This window comes from Colletotrichum spaethianum, assembly GCF_022836535.1.
Source record: "Colletotrichum spaethianum MAFF 239500 DNA, contig17, whole genome shotgun sequence".
Classification (NCBI taxonomy): Eukaryota; Fungi; Ascomycota; class Sordariomycetes; order Glomerellales; family Glomerellaceae; genus Colletotrichum; species Colletotrichum spaethianum.
Genome location: NW_026054787.1, coordinates 740,964 through 757,603, shown reverse-complemented (window position 1 = coordinate 757,603; position 16,640 = coordinate 740,964). Strand labels below are relative to the sequence as shown.

At 55.1% G+C, this 16,640-nt stretch overlaps 3 protein-coding genes across 3 annotated transcripts; 1 reads left to right on the top strand and 2 right to left on the bottom strand.

The window, feature by feature from the left end:
- Nucleotides 1-1,886: 1,886 nt before the first annotated feature.
- Nucleotides 1,887-3,569, top strand: ColSpa_07003 (uncharacterized protein; the record flags this gene model as incomplete). Its single annotated transcript, XM_049273215.1, has 1 exon — nucleotides 1,887-3,569. One exon carries the CDS (start codon nucleotides 1,887-1,889, stop codon nucleotides 3,567-3,569), a length of 1,683 nt encoding a protein of 560 aa, XP_049129172.1.
- Nucleotides 3,570-12,589: 9,020 nt separating this feature from the next.
- On the bottom strand, nucleotides 12,590-13,684 carry ColSpa_07002 (COP9 signalosome complex subunit 5; the record flags this gene model as incomplete). Its single annotated transcript, XM_049273214.1, has 2 exons — nucleotides 12,590-13,593; nucleotides 13,660-13,684. 2 exons carry the CDS (start codon nucleotides 13,682-13,684, stop codon nucleotides 12,590-12,592), a joined length of 1,029 nt encoding a protein of 342 aa, XP_049129171.1.
- Nucleotides 13,685-15,164: 1,480 nt separating this feature from the next.
- Nucleotides 15,165-16,346, bottom strand: ColSpa_07001 (uncharacterized protein; the record flags this gene model as incomplete). The annotated part of the gene is made up of 3 exons (XM_049273213.1): nucleotides 15,165-16,040; nucleotides 16,107-16,175; nucleotides 16,239-16,346. 3 exons carry the CDS (start codon nucleotides 16,344-16,346, stop codon nucleotides 15,165-15,167), a joined length of 1,053 nt encoding a protein of 350 aa, XP_049129170.1.
- Between the last annotated feature and the right edge of the window lie 294 nt (nucleotides 16,347-16,640).

Genomic DNA, 16,640 nt, shown 5'->3' with positions numbered 1-16,640 from the left:
GCCCTCCTCCTACCTCTTCCTCGCCCCCCAATGTCTCCATGTAGCTTCTAGCTCTAAGGTAGTCTGTCGTTACCCCATGTTGGGGGTATCCAAGATATACCGTTCCTTTGACTGGCCCAAGTGGCCCAAACACCACCTTTTAGAGGTTGAGGTTGGGAGAGAGGTGGGTGAGTGAGTGAGTGAGTGAGTGAGTGAGTGCGTGAGAGTCCTTATCTCTCCTGCCTCCATCTCGGCCCCCAGTCCCGTGTCGTATCAGCATCAGTGCTCCCCCCGTATCTATCGGCCTTCCATGTGCTGCTCTCGGGTGCCTCGATGAGGTGTCATATTGTTGTATTAATCAGTTGACACCGAGACCTTGGTCCTATTTGGGTGATTTTCTTTTTCCTGTCTCTGCTCGTTATCCAAAAACAAGAAGCTTCCCATCTCTAGCTTCTTGGTTCTCTCTACTGCTGCCTCCCCCTTTTTTTTGTGCTGCATCGCGCCTCTCACTTTGCCACCCCTCGACGCCCGGCCTGTCGTCATCCTCGTCGCTCCAAGGCACAGCTCGCCAAGTACACTGCTTGCCTGACTCTCTGCACCCGCGCCCATCACATCACCTCTCCCCGCGTCCCCTCCGCCGACGACACTGAGAATACCTTGCATCCGGGCCGTTGCGAACTCCAGGGGCTCCCGACCGGTTCCTTGATTATTCGTACCTAATATCAATAACCACAATCGTCATCCCGAGTCTCGAATTCACCCTCGTGACGGGACTCGACCCTACGATACCCAAGGACCAAGGTCATCATCGTCCTATCTACCGCCAGGTCTTCCTTGTGGGTGCTTATCGCGGCGGCAGCGGCATAGGGTCCCTCCGCAATCCATCGCCATCATCTCTCTCAACCTCGAACAGCCGACCCGACTCGCGTGCATTCCCACTCTCCACAACTCTACGCAAACTGCACCCACTTCGAGTCCAGCTTTACGCAGTACTACACGGCGCTCTCTGTCAATCTGCAAGGGCACCGGCGGCAATTTCTATTGCCTGCCACCTGGTTTTCCGGATCCCTCGATCAAAGGGGACCCGACCTCTAACTGCAGCTCCAGCCAAAAAGTCGGGCCCGGATTCCACAGTGAAGCACGCATCGCATCCGCCGCACATACATACAACCACGATACAAGCCTTTGGACCCGTGCTCCGCTGCGTCACCTCCCAGCAATCACTGCCCTTGAAAGTTCCTTCGCGGTTCCTGGTGGACGAGTTGTCTGCTAAACCTCGACGTTGATTAGCTGTTGCGCCGTTAACTTTACGTTACCAAAACATCCACGACCCCTGCCCCCAGCACACGACACAAGCAGGTCCGAAAAAGAACAGCAGGAGAAAAGCCAAAGGCCAGACGAGCACGTCTGTTCCACAACGCCCTCCACGCCCACAACTGGTCGAACTGGTCCCCTATTTGTGCGTTGTCCCTTCTCCAGGACGGGACAGGACAGTCCGCCACGCCCCAGCAAAAGTCTACAACACCCTCGCCCACACACGCCCATACCCAATTTCCAAAGTCTCCAACTCGACTGGTCGACCAGTGTCGTCTCACTGTACTGTCCATCCCTAGTTTGGGCCGCCGCCTCCGCCGCCGGTGTGTGCTGAGCCCGCTTGCTTCTGCTCCTCGAGGTGCCCTGCCAGTTCCAGTCGCCCACCCCCAGCCCAGTCGCACAGTCATAGTCACAAATCCCGGCTCCACAGCACCCTGCCCTGCACTGCGGCCCCAAGCTGCTTGTGCTCGTGCGTAGTTGTGCCTGGTCTGGTCCCTTTCCACACCCCTTCCCTGTCAACCTGTCTTGCCTGTCGGGTCCGGCTTGCCCCGCCGAGCCACTGGCGCACCAGGGCATGTCCAGACGCCGCCATGATGTCCCCAAGGAGTTTCCTTTACTACAATAGGCAGCCCTCGGCCTCGACCACACCTTCATCCTCTCCCTCCTCTTCGTCTCCCACGCCCAAACCGACCAGCAACAGCCACGCCGCCAGCTCCAGTTCGAATCCCGTCCAGACGACGACCGCCCCGATCAACACCTCCAGAACGGCTCTGCCTTCTGCCCTGCTGGATCGGAAAAAGGATGCTCAGAACGTCTCTGTCACCGTCACGCCTATCCCTACTACTTCCACTACCACCTCAGCTACCATGGCCAAAAGGAAGGATGCTCGCCGCGAAACGTCTAAGTTGGCGCCGTCGAGCCCTCCTCGCACAACCACCAGCGTAACCACGAGGCCGACCACCCCGACAACGCCGGTCCAGATTCCCTCGAAAACCAAGTCAAATCCGTTCCACGCCTCTCATCGCCATGCGCAACGGAAAACCTCCCGCCCAAGGGATGTGCACTCGCCGGATGCCGTCCCGCCTGCCATGTTGGCCCTTCTGGCCGTCACTGATATCCCCAGGCCCCGGCGGAGCTTGAAGCAGAGGCTCGCCAGGGACCAGCCCATGACCCTCGAAGCTGTTATTGAGAGACAGCAAGTATGCGAAAAGGAGCTGAGCCTCACTTTTGGCAGCAAGAGCCCGATGGACTTGTTGCTCTCGCCACCCGATGACCTGACAGACGACGACATGTCAGTCAGCGACAGCGGCCTTGGCTCCGTTCTTTCCACCAGAACTGTATCGGTGGAGTCTGTGCCTTCCTTGGGCGATTCCTTTTCAACCGACACGTTATCATCCCTGGGGTCGCCTTACGGACCCAGCCCGCGAAGGAAGCGATCCCGTCAGCCCCGACGCTCCCTGGAGCCCGTCTCGTCCCCTCCTGGTCAGCCCGAGGACCACCCGTTGTCCCGCGACCGGGTCAACGTGGAGGACCTTGACTTCAGGGTGTTTGATGAATCCCAGGACGAGGAAGACACCAAGTCGGAATTCTCCTTTTCCGACTACACATTTCCTCTTCGCCCCCTCAAGTCGGCCTTCAAGTCCAACCTGACGGCATCGCTGCGCGCACTGCGCTCAGCTGCGCGGTCCATCTCGGCCATCAACTTCTCATCGATTCCGCCAGACGACTTTCTTACCAGGTCCATTCTCACGATCGACCCCAAGGTGCCCTACACAGACGAGCGCCGACCGCCCGTCTTGGAGGAGGAGCCGTCTGCGGCGTTGCGTCGGTACCTGAACCCCACGACCAACGCTCGGATTGAGCCCCACCCAAACACGGCCACGCCTACGGGCACGCGAAGCTTTACTGCCTCGATCCAGATGCAGACTTACAAGGTTCAGAGAAGCCGCAGCGCACCACCCACATCAACCCGGAGCCCCTCCCCGACGACATCGGCGGGCACGACTCAGTCAACACCTTATCAGCCCCCTACTCAATCTCCGAACCAGACAGCATTCACGTATCCTCCCGGAGGCATGCGCCAACGAGAGATGCGGGAGAACTCGGACTTCATTCGCATTGCCGTCATGGAGATGGCGATGCGCAAGCAGGGCAAGCTCGACGACCAACGACCAGGCCGCGCCCGCTGGGCCTTGCCTCCGCGAAAGGCCAACGTACGGGCCTACGAGGTTGGCGCCGACGGCGTCCCGGCGCGTTGGATCCCAGTGTCGAACTGATGTCAACATTGGGCGAGCCTGGTGTGGGACAGTACCTGCCCCCAAGGGACTCTCCAAGGCCACCGGGTTACACGATGCGATTATCCAACGACGCCGCAGCGCGCACCGATACCGCAGTGCTGAAGGACTCCACGACCCGGGCACGTCACAATCCCACGTGGGTTGACTGTCCCATGGCCGGCGGCAAGCTTGTTTTTTTTTTTTTTTTTTTTTTTTTTTTTTTTTTTTTTTTTTTTTGCCGTGGTGTCCCTCCCCCCTCTCCGCGTGCAACACCGCGAGAGAGTTGTCCGCGGAGAAGGCAGAAAAGCGAGGGTTGGGGGGTTCTGCACAATTGTGTGCGGTGCCCTGCTTGCACCATGGCTACCGGGGTGCAATCGTCATTCAGCAAGGCACGCCCCCAAGACGCTAATTTACGGGGAAGCGTTGTGGCCCGCATTCCCATTCCTAAGCGACCAGGGGCCTGACATAAGTGCCTGCCTTATCCGATACAGCGGAATGGTCAGCATCATCGCGCATCTGGGACTATGGGCTCCCTGCCGAGGGAGGGTTCCATTTTCTGCCCGAATGGTCGAATTGTTTGACTAGACCGTCTGGGGGGCAACCGAGAGAGAAGCATCCAGTTTTTTTCTTCTGCTTTCCTTCGCTTCTAGAAGGAGTCGATGTGCGGGCCTTGACCATGCTCTTACCTTACCGTTTGGTAATAGCTCAGAGGACCTTTTGCATTTCGCCTACCGCCTACGAGCGAGGAACTTTTTGCTGGCCGCCGGCACCATCAGATCACACCCTCCGAAATGAGCAGAGCAGCAGTGTACTTCTGCGACATTGGCGGGTCAGCACCACCTGCTGCATTTGTCGATTTTTTTAGAACCGAGTATCACCGACTGAGGATGAACCGCATCATCAGTCATTTTCGAATTGTATGAAACAATGGGGCGGAGCAATCCAACGAAAATGGGAGGACAGCTGCGAGATGCGTTGGCAGAATTGCCCGGCAACAGACGCAAGGTTACGACAACAGACTCATTTGGTGGACACACGTCCGACACGCATCGCGCGCACACACGCACACACATACATCGCCAAGCATTCATACCGTACACACGCGACTGGTTCTTTCACGGCCCGGTTCCGTGGGCATGGCCTGATGCCACCGATATGCGACGGGGAACTTTTACCACCGCAGCGACCATGGGCGATGCAGAGCCAAGCCTTACCGGCATGGTTCTGCCACCCAAAGGAATCGGGCTATTCGCAACACTTTTTTTTATTTTATTTTTCTGCTTCGACACCACATGCATAGCGATGGATTGGGATGATGAGCATTTGAGGGCGCATGCATAGGTTTTTCTTGGTCTTGTTGATTTCTTTTTGAATTGATTTTGACATTGACTTTTTTTTTTTTTTTTACTGCCCTCCCTACCGCTCACGGCCCCTCTCTTCCGACTCTTTCTGTACTCGACCAATCGACAGAGGCCTCTCGGTCCAGGCAAGGGAAACTCATGGACGCTTCGAACCCACTCGGACATCAATCCACAGCTCACACACGGCAAGAACTCGGAGTGTGCGGTCTGCGGGGACTCTTCACCGGACCCAGCTCCTTTGGGTCTTCCCCACGCGCGAACAGCCCATGTCTTGGCGGAATCTTGACTCGGCCCTCGCATGTGAAGCGCAGGCCGAGCTGTTGTGACGCCAAAATGAGCAAATGGAGTCGGCTACGGCGTGAGTCAGGGAGCTGCGCACACCACAGAAAGAGGAGGACAGGGCTGGGATGGAGGGCCAAATTTTTTCCTCTTATCTCTGCACGCGAATGCAAGAGAGGAGCGACGACACATGATAGCCGGAGTTTTCTCGTTTTGGAGTTTTTGGGAAGGTCCTGCCGCACGGTTTGATTTGCTACGGTGTAGCGGCATTAGCAGGAAGCATCACATAAGCATGGGAATCAGGCAATGCGGCATCAGAATCCGCATGGGGGGAAATCAAAGGAGCGCTACAGGCGCACAATGTTGATTTTAGTTGCAGACGAAAAATATGAAGCACATATTTGACTCAAGATATCCTTCCATGCATTCATCACTTGGCGCAGCGAGGCGAGGCGAGGCGAGGCGCGGCGCCTGTTGGGAGGACCTGACTCTGTGTTAAGCACAAGCAGGGGTAAGTAAAAGCAACTGCTGCATGGAGGCCTAATCCGCTGTTTACTTTGAGTAGCAACACAGCACAGCATGCAGGCCAACCACCCAACCTCTCACAACGACTGACCGCCCATCGCCTTTGCAGATGCAGAGAGTGTGCACGATTACGTCTCACTGGAATATGACGGATCCCGGGGGGGTGGGTGAATTGGCGGTCACGCGATTTCGGGGTTGGGATGCGGATCGTCATTCACCGCATCAAATGGATGCGGCCAAGCCGAACGAACATGGCTTTTAGGCTGGCTCGACAATTTCCCTCCAAGTCGGTCGCCTGGTGCTCGGCGGACCGATTGAGTCGATATCGGACTTGTCGGACGACGATGCCCTTTCTCCCTGCTGGTGGGGGGGGGAGGGATTCATTTTCCCGGGATATGACGGGTTCTTTTGTCGTCGTTATTGTTTCGTGGTTTGACGGCGGCACACGCACCGATAGTGGCTCGCCATCCGACTTTTGACAGGTCTGTTTCCGACCTTCCGAGACACGCGAGAGCCAGCCAGACGCCCAGCGAGATTTCGGGTGGGCAAGGGGGGACGGGCAGGCAGGCAGGACACACGAGAATTCCACTCTGTGCGGTTATTGGGGAGTGGCCACGCCTCGGCAGTTGACAGCAACGATGCCGCGGGCTTTGCCCATTCAGGACGCGGAATCCCACCTTTGCAGCCCTCGGCTGCGCGGTTCAAGGGGATAGGGCTCCAGATTTCCCAGAGGACAAATGGCAGTCGAGGGCTCTCCGTATTTCCTTCTTTTTTTTTGGGTTCAGTTACGGGTTTGTTCGCCACCTCCTTGCAGACAGTGGTACCAAGTGGTCGGGATCCGCTCGGGACGTCGCGCGTTTACGCGATCGTGCGCCCGTCTGCACATGGCTGTGGCGACGGGCGTGGCGTCCGCGCGCGTTGTTGATGCCCTTCCCTGCGGACTATTTTATATACCCATATGGCAATTACACGATCCCCGACGTCGATTTGATTTCGGGGAGGGGTTTTCCTCATGGATTGTTGTGCGTGTGCGCAAATCGGGGTCCAAAATCCCCCCCTCTCTCCCTTCAAACGGACAAGGGGGAAGGGTCTTTTGGGTTGATTAGGGGTCTTCCTTGCGGGCGTATTGCAGGACAACGAGACAGAGCGCCCCTTGTCACAGCACAGAGGAGCAACAAGCAGCAAGCAAACAAGCAGATGCTAACATCGTTTGAGAGAGAGCCCTAACGGATCCCTGAGGGCGTGAGGGGAGTAAGTCTTGGAGAGGAATAGGGCCAGCCTGTGCAGGGCTTTTTGTACGTAATTTGCAGGGATCATGGGCGGTGTTTTCTTTGTCTTTTTATTTTGTCGCCCCATTGTCCAGATTACGGTTCTTCCATGTTGGAGCCGAAACGGCCTTCTGGAAGGAGCTTAGATTGGAGACGCCCGTAGATCCCTCGGCTGGAGGGGTTTTTTATTTGTTTTTTAATCTCTCTAAAGCTCATTGGAGAAGGAGACAAGAAGAGCGCCGGAGGGCCCTGATCGTTTTTGGAAGGCGGTTGGGAGATAGTTTGTACATACGGTGGGAGGCCTGAGCTGCAGTGAATTGGGACCTTTTTTTTTTGGGGGGGGGGGGGGCCGGAGCCTGCGTGCTTGGCGCGCGAACGACAAGGACTCTCTGCAGGCTACGACCGTGTCCAGCACGACACGACACGGTACGACGACAACGACAACGACACGACACGGGCCGTACCGTGAGAGTTTTCTTTGGCGGGGGGGCCTGGTGCAGCCGAGGCCGAGATGGCCTCGATGGACAGGCGGCGCGGAAGGAGGTTCCGTCCCCCTTCCTTTTGGGCCTGCCTGGCGGTTACACGCGGACGCCCGTTGTACATGTGTTTGCTCCCTTGCTGGGACTAATATGTCCGCGTCGTTTCGTCGTTGTATTCCGGCCGGGCTCTTGCGGGCGCAGAATCTTCGTCTGCCCTTGCGAAAGGAGGGGAGGGGGACACTGCGTTCTGCAAAACACGTAAACGCTAGCTGGGCATGAACGCTAGGCATGTACGTAGGGTACGGACGACATGGACCGCGAGGACAGCGTTCATGGATGGCATGGACGGACAATGAGTCGATGGGGGGGAAAGGGAGGAGGGAAGGGGTTAGTTATGTATGTGCAAAACATTAGAGTTTTGGAGAGCATGTCCCGCGTCCCTGTGGCTAGTCAAGTACCTTGTCGGCGATGTCGTTCGTCAGGGTCTCTTAGGAGGCGAGGTTGCTAGCGTGCTGACGATCGATGTTCGGTGAAGGGTGAAGGGAGGCGCGGGAGTGTACGGCGTGGCTGGCGGATGCGAGACGGCCTTTGGGGATTCGCCGGCGCGGAGGGGTTGGGATGTCCTGGCGTTCGGACGGGACGGGACGAACGACGCGAGGGAGGGGATCGAGGTAGGTTTTGGGACCGGATGGAGACGATGCAGGGCATGTGGTGGTAAGGTTTTGACTCGGTCGGGGGAAATTTTTTTTTTTTTGGTTTTGGATGCTACGAGAGGTGATAATGGTGGCGGCCGTGGCGTGGATGGCGTGAGGTTGTATGAGGATGGTGTTTTATGGCGACATTTCTTTGCGTTTGGGGTGTTGGTCGGGTATTTAGAGGGGGGTTCCCGCGGTGCAGAGGGGGGTGGGATTCCAGCTTTTTTACCACTTTCTTTGGTGACGACTTGTGACGTACGGCTTTTCCTTTCTTTCTTCGAGCCAAGTCTTGATGTGTCGTCGTTGCAATTCGTGTGAAGAGGATGTGGGGTTGGGAATGCTTTGGGAATGTCGATACTGATACCGGTACAGTGAGGGGGCCTGAGAAGGAGGTTCACCTTGGATGGATTCTAGACGGAACCGACGACCGCGAGAGTTTGGAACGACGTGGGTTATCAAAGGTGGTTTGGGAGGAAAATATCGGTGCGAAGGTGTTTGGGAATAGGGGGAAGGCTGAACGGGAGGACGGGTTTCTGGGGAACCTGACCATCGGACACGAATTCCCGACTGCCTCCACGTCTTTGGCCTAGTCATCTTCACAGATCCCTATACGCCCCGAGTCGATCGTCGTCCTCGCCCACGGCTTCCCGGATAAGTGGTCGTCGTGGACCAAAAGGAGCGAATGCAGCAGTGCTGGCACGACTGCTTCAGAGCTTCGACGCGATATCCGCGACCGTGCTATGGAAGTCTCCCCGCCTTACACGTCCAAGTCACCGAGAAGGAATGATATGAGAGCACATTTTCGTCTGGCTCGGGGCCCTTGGTGCGAACGCCTCCCGCTCGAGAGCCGTCTCCTTCTCGGTGCCGTGGTTGTCTTCATGGAGATTGTCACGATGGGCTCGAAGAGGACGACACTAGCTAGGACCCGGGATTTTCATAATCTGTCATCCGTCTCTCAAGCTTCTCTTAGAGCAGTAACGGATTGAGAGGGCAGGCTGGAAGGACTAAGTTCAGGGGGAACGCGCGTGCTTGTCGGGTTCGCGAGTGCGTATCTGCTTGGAAGGAGGAGGACAAGCAGGCTTCAGAGGTCACCGAAACGCTATCAATCTAGAGCCTGGCTCTCTCTCTCTCTCGCTGGAAGCATGTTGACAGCATAACCGATGAAGGGCGTGTTACGATACCGACTCTCAGGCAGTATGGAACACTGCTGCCTCGCAACTTGCGTCTCCCTGGAACACACCATAGCTACCTGGGCTCTGGCCTGCGAACGAGGAGCAAGGGCCACACTACACCAGTCACCTGTTGTCATCCAGTTGGAGTTGCTCTATGGCACCGGCTTCAGGCCGATGATGCTGGGAGCGAAGGGATGTATTAAGGTGCTCCGGGCTGCATTAGCCCACCTCTTTAGCCTTTCCATAGCTTATGTTTCCCGCAAGATAATTCCCGACCTACGAGCTGCGCGTCGAGTTAGTTTTAGAGATGGCTCATTTGTGCAGCCCGATTGGCCACAGATCAGCTGGATCTTTTCGACCATATGTGCTCCGGACTGCTCCGGCCCATCGTTGCTCGTGGACGGAGGAAGACGACGGGGGCCGATGGCGCGCCCTAGGTCTTGCTCCCTTCCGGCGTCTGTATCGACCGCACGCAGAGCTGCAGTTGTCTCTTTCAAGGTGACGGTGGCCGTGTTCTGGGCTATATGTGTCTTTATGGAATAACTTCAGCCTGAGGAAAGCGATGGAAGCTGCCTTTTCATGCTCGTCCTATGGATGTTCTTGCGTGCGCCATTCCTGCGTCTCCTGTAAATGATCATAAGCAGGACATAAAGCGGAAGATGAGTATGCCTGATCTTACTGAAAGCCACTGGTATAGTGACTTATCCCAGGTCTCTCGGAAACGAAGAGAACGGCTTTTTTACCGGTTGTGTAAAATGTATGCAGACAGCGGCGGTGTATCGCCCCTCAGTGGACTTACCATCTTGACCTGGTCGGTCGCCTAAACGTAGGAGACTAGAACGCGAGCAAGGTGGAAGAGTAGGTGCTGAACACCGTGAAATTTAATGCCGGCGGTGTTCTCCGCCAAGGACATGGAATCGCCACAAAAGTGTTGCAAGGACGGGCATAGAAATGGAGACGTCATCTCTGGATTTGGATATCAACAGAAAAGATATGTTGTATGCCTCTGACACGGCCCGCCCCAATTTCATCAAGACTTAGATGTAATATGACACTCGATAAAGGAAGCGCGCAAAGCCCCTTCCATTACTGAAATACCTTGCGTGGGACTGCGAGCAGTTGATGTGATCCCGGTCAGCTGGCTACAGCAAGGTGTCACCCGAGCATCCACTTGGGAGCTGTGTGATCGCGGGTGTTGATTTGAAATGCTGATATCTTACAATGTGCACTCTGGTTCGTCCGGGCTGTAAGCTTTCAGTTGAGTCCACTATCGATGCATGTCTCGTGGCAGAGGCAACGTAACCAGGGGCATCAATTGTTGGAATCTTGACGAGCTGGTAGTGGTGTTTGGTTTGCTCAAGACTTGCAGTGGGCAGCCTTGATTCCGTTCGAGAATGTGCAGACTTGCTATGCTGCACGCTGTGTCAAACAGTCGCCTCTTGCCCAGACATACCCGTGGATTCCTTTGGTTTCTTCATTAATATGTCATCTGTTGGGCCGTACTTTTATATTCCGCCCCGAGTCCAGAGCTGGCGTTGTAAGCCCCTAACCATACTTGTGCAGGCTTTCTGCATCGTTTCAAGGCCACAGTACTTCTGTACTGTTGATGGCTCAATATCGGCAGTTTGTCTAGACATGTTGCAGTCAGTGATTGCGGATAGTCTGGGCTGTGAGTGGGTTGCTTACCCACGGGAGAGACTCCGGAAGGAGCCTGGCAATTTACCATTTCTTTACTTGTACAACTATTACTCTACTGTTTGTATTGGGAATTTCCAGGGTAGCCAATGGATCGGAAACGTGGAACTGTCAAGGGAGAATACTTCATAAGCATTTCATATGGCTGAGCCTCAACATAAGAAAAGGTCGGTCTCTTCTGTCTGTTAAGGACGAGAAATTGAAGCATGGAATATCGTGAAGCGCGTAGACAGAGTCAGAGTTGTATTTGTTGTTACATGTACGAAGATTATATCAATGATTCGAGAGTCAGTATCAGTAGATCCTGGTATTTGACCTCAGGTGTACAAGTTTGATTTGATTGTCTGTTGGCTATGATCTAAGCTGCGTAACCTCGCAAGGCTTCAGCCTCACCAGAATACGTAGCCTTCGATCTATTGTAAAGTGTTAGAGGGTGTGTGCGCGTTTGCCGCTACCCGACGCTCTTTGCTGTAAACTTTCAGAAACCCATCAGCGAGGTCTAAGTGATGATTTATCTAAACTAGGGCTATGGAGCGGGCCCACCTCGATCGTTTCTCCTGTAACGAGTATCTGTGCCGGTACACCGTCAATACTAAGCTGCGGGTTGCATATGCCTGGCTGCCGGTAAGCAAGTTGCGTGGGGGTGCACAAAATGACAGCGAGAACATGATCATCTGCATGAAATTAACGGCCAGGTCTAGCAAAGTCTAACCCGAGAGTCATATTTAATTAACATTGACCATAGAAGAACCTTTTCCTGGTGACGGCAACGATACTGTTGAGGGCAAGATCGGATTATACCGTTCTTGTTCTACTCGTCTTCTGTCGTCAAAGTCGTGGCTGACGATACGATTTGAAACAGGGAAACGCACTCTAGGCTCGTCGAGCTTGGCTCTTGTTTGGCTCTTGGCCTATGATGGAACAGCCCAGAACCATTCGAGTTTGTGTCTCGATGCATTGAGGACTACTCAATACCAATCAAACCATGAATATATTTTGGCATCTGAGCTTAGTTGATTTTTGACATTGGTAAATCCCCTTCAGGACACCATGGGTAACCAGGAGTTTCAGTCCCAACACAAAAACTAAGACATCCGCATGATGTCCCAAGGTGAAAAGACCCAGCCACCTGAGATCAACATGAGCTCGGTTCCCATTGCCCCGCCAGAGATGAACGTAGTGGCTCGAAGCAGGCCATCTGAAGATCGCTCGGTATCTCCAGGAGTCTCTGACACCAGAGTCTTCAGACTATCTGGGAGATAGCTTGTGATAAAACGGTCATGACAAGGCTTGATCTTGAGAGCCACAACTAGGGCAGCTCCAACAGCGAACACCAAGCTAGGCGGGCCAGCCCTATTCAGAAGTTGAAAGCAATGGCATGGATTCAAAAAGAACATCAGTTAAAGATCAAAGGTGTGGCTCAAAATCATGTCGTCGTTTCAGGGCCAACGCCCTCCCTATCCTCTGAACGCCATCTATCATGCCCAGCGGGCCTCGTGAAATCCTCTGGCGAGGGCAAGCAATACTATGAACATTTCGTTCCCCTTCACGACGAACTCGCGCTCACGTCGTTAAAGATTTTCTTCTTGACATCCATCGCCACCAACCCGGTCCGTTCCTGCGTCGCCACCGTGTTGCTGTCCTTCACGAGTTTCTCAATCAACCCATCAACCTTCCTGCCTCCCGCACCGATAGCGTTGGGCCCGGAGGCGCCGCGTGCCTGTCGTGCCACCTGTGTTGTGGTCTCCTTGATTCGAGACGCAAGGTCGAGCATTTGCTTGTTGCCGTAGTCGCGGTTCGTGATGAGCGGGCTCTGGCTCAGCGTCTGCACCCAGTACTTGTGCCACAGCAGCTCCAGCAGATGCGACTCGAGCGTGCTCTTGAAGTGCGACACCTCAAGGCTGTAGTATTTGTTCGCGTGTGCGCCAAATTCTGCCGCTTTGGCCAGGGGCACTTCCTGCCAACCGTCGCTCGTTACGCCGCCGCTGCTTCCCTCCTTCTCCTTGATATAGTTCTCGGGATACGTCCGGAAGGCGCCAATCTCCACCTTGCCGGCGTTGATGGTGCGGTCGGGGTCGATGACGACGGCGAGGAAGGGCTCCTGAAACTGCTGCTGCAGGGCCTGAGTTCCGACGTCGATGCCGGATAGCCAGCAGCCGTAGCCCGGGTGGGAGTGGTACCATCCGACGACGTTCTCCATGCGGCCCTGTTCGCGGCACAGGCTCAGGTACTCGACCATGTATTCTTCCGCGTCGCCTTGCGCATTGACACGCGTCTCGGTTCCCTCGACGGGTAATCGGAAGGCATCTGTGACGATAAAGGTGTCGCCGTTGACGTAACCCTGCATCAGACCCATGACCTCGAGGTTGCCGCCGGATCGGGCATGCATGACCATCTTGATGAGGGCAACGGCACTTATACGGACGTTCTTGAAGTGGTTCGGGTTGACGGCCCAGGGCCGGGCATTCATCGCTTCCTTCTGAGCATCGAGATCGAGGTTGTAGAGGGCGTCGCGTTTCGGGTCGACCAACTTGACGTTGTTGTCGAGCTCTGGAAGGGACGGTCAGCAATGGCCTCGGTGCGCAATGGCAGGGAAAATAGAACGATGTGACGTACCCCACGACTTGAGAGCTGTCTCCATCTTGGCTGCTCTGTTCCGCGAGAGCAGGATTTGTTTGCAGCAGGTGGCGATGGCGGAGGTGTAGTTGGAGGTTCACGGCAAGGTTGGAGACGTCGGTGCCGGCAGTTACCCCACCATCCAGCTGCCTGCTCGTGATATCTTATCGATAAGATAAAGCTGTGCTTGGTCGTTACATAAGCAAGTGAAAGTGGACTCCTCCCCGTGGAGAACTTAGATAACGCGGAGAGCTTCCACTCCTTCCAATTGTTTTGAGACGCATCTCCTACGACATCAATTGCGCACGTCGACGCCTCCTTTCCACGATCTGCTTATCTAAACAGGAAACGAGAAAAAAATTCTATGAGCCTGAAAGTATCGGCTTAACTCGGATTCTCTGGCAGGTACAAGAATTCTTGTCACTGGTTAGCTGCACCTTTGAAACTCAACTTGGGCAGACGAGTAGACCTGACCACCAGCACTAAGCTCGGCTCATTGTTTTCTCGGCAGAATCAAGCTTCACCGTACGGTTCTTGGTAAACACTATTAAACGTTCTGTCGGTCGCCGTACTTGAACTTCCATCTGTCATCTCGATGTAGTACTTGACCAACGAATCTTGGAGGTTGCCCAGTGAGACGGATCTAGAAGATGGTCGTCTATGTTCCATGGTCCAATCAGCGGGAGATGGCCAATCGATCAACAGGACTCTGGGGAGAGGAACAGCAAATGTGATATCCGACAGTTGCACCCCAAGATGAAAATCAGCTCTTGGCTATGATCCCCGCGAACCCAAACGCCAGTGCGGCCTGGTAGATCACGTCGACACGCAACTCTCGGCAAAGGTGGAAACTCGAAAGCCTTCAGTTTGCCGAGTCAAGCGGCCTCAGGAACAGTAAACGTCATGGCATCTCCGGATGCCAGTAGTCCCGGACCAGTTGGCGCGTGATACCAGAGGGGGAATCCGTCAACCGGTCTCTGATAACTAATCAGCCTTCCCGCTTTACTCACTCTCATTCAACGTCTGTTGCGAGCGGCGAAGGCGAGGATGTCCTGGCCACCCCGCGTTACAACCAGTGCGGATCCAAACTGTTTCGAGACCACCCCAACAGGCTGGCTGAGGCGAAACGCTATTTTCGTCGCATCATGCGGTGGTTCATGCAAGCGGTAAAGGATTTTCTTCAGACAATTTCGGGATGCCGCGGTCAGGCCTTGGGACTGTGCAGTTTGACGCTTGCACCTCGCACGGATAGGATTGGCCAAGAGGTTCCACTTTTGAGTACCGTCATTATTACTTTTTAAAATCTGTATGGTATGAAAATGATGAAGCTGATTCTAATCTACAGAGCATTGGCCAGACTTGCTGAACCCGAACCCGAAGCTGTGTTGATTTCCCGTGTGAACTTCGGACTCTACCCGTAGCAGGCCAAGCGCCCGTCTCAACTCAAGAGGCGCATAGTTAGAGCACCAAGTTGCTGGGCCCTTGATCTGCCAAACTGGACCCCTTTAGGCGGTGAAGGCGCGAGCCTGGAGAGTTTCCTCACGCTTGCCGTTGGCCTTGTTGGCCTTGTTGGTCTTCTTGCCCTTGTGGTGGGGCTCACGAGCCTCAACAATGTGGTCGGCAGCCTCGTCACGCTTGCCGTTGGCCTTGTTGGCCTTGGTCTTCTTGCCCTTGTGGTGAGGTTCGCGGGCCTCGATGGGGTGGTCGACATCGTCCTCCTCAGCGTCATCAGCAGCGATCACATCGCGCTTGCCGTTGGCCTTGTTAGCCTTGTTGGTCTTCTTGCCCTTGTGGTGGGGCTCGCGGGCCTCAATAGCAGACTCGTCACGCTTGCCGTTGGCCTTGTTGGCCTTGGTCTTCTTGCCCTTATGGTGGGGCTCGCGGGCCTCGATGGGGTGGTCGACGTCGTCCTCCTCCTCATCATCAGCAGCAACGTCACGCTTGCCGTTGGCCTTGTTGGCCTTGGTCTTCTTGCCCTTGTGGTGAGGCTCGCGGGCCTCGATGGTGGCAGAAGACTCATCACGCTTGCCGTTGGCCTTGTTGGCCTTGGTCTTCTTGCCCTTGTGGTGAGGCTCACGAGCCTCGATGGGGTGGTCGACATCGTCCTCCTCCTCATCATCAGCAGCAACGTCACGCTTGCCGTTGGCCTTGTTGGCCTTGGTCTTCTTGCCCTTGTGGTGAGGCTCGCGGGCCTCAATAGCAGACTCATCACGCTTGCCGTTGGCCTTGTTGGCCTTGGTCTTCTTGCCCTTGTGGTGGGGCTCACGAGCCTCGATGGGGTGGTCGACATCGTCCTCCTCCTCAGCGTCATCAGCAGCGATCACATCGCGCTTGCCGTTGGCCTTGTTGGCCTTGTTGGTCTTCTTGCCCTTGTGGTGGGGCTATAGGGGACGGGTCAGCATTGGACTCTGTGATGTGCGCAGGTTTAAGTAGGATGAGTATCTTACCTCGCGGGCCTCGATGTTGGCAACTTGGGGCGCAGCCAAGGCAGGCAGTGCCAGTGCCAATGCGGGAGCCTATCGAACCTCGTATCAGTACAAATGATCCACAGTATAGACTCATGATGGCTCTGAACTTACGGCATAGCGTCTAGCAACCTGGCCCGTGGGGATGAGGGAGAAGGAGTGAGCACCTTGGACGGCAAGGATGCTCGCCAAGAGGAAGTGGCCGAAAGTAGGGTAATGCATCTTGAAAAGAATGATTGGCTGACCGGCAGCAAATGGCAGCAACTGAAAATTATCGGAAGAAAGGAATGAAAGGTCGCGTCGAGCGATCAGGGGCCAACAATGGAATGAGATGTGTGGATGGTCAGGCAATGGTTAGCTGATGAGCGGGTTTGAGAAGATATTATATCTTGCTCATGTCTTTCGTCCCTCAGCAACGGATGACATGGCACCCCTCTCGGCACTTGGTCCTCTTGCGTCCAAATCGTCCCCATGGCGCAAGTGACGAACATGGGTTGGGCCTCCGAGTTCAGACGA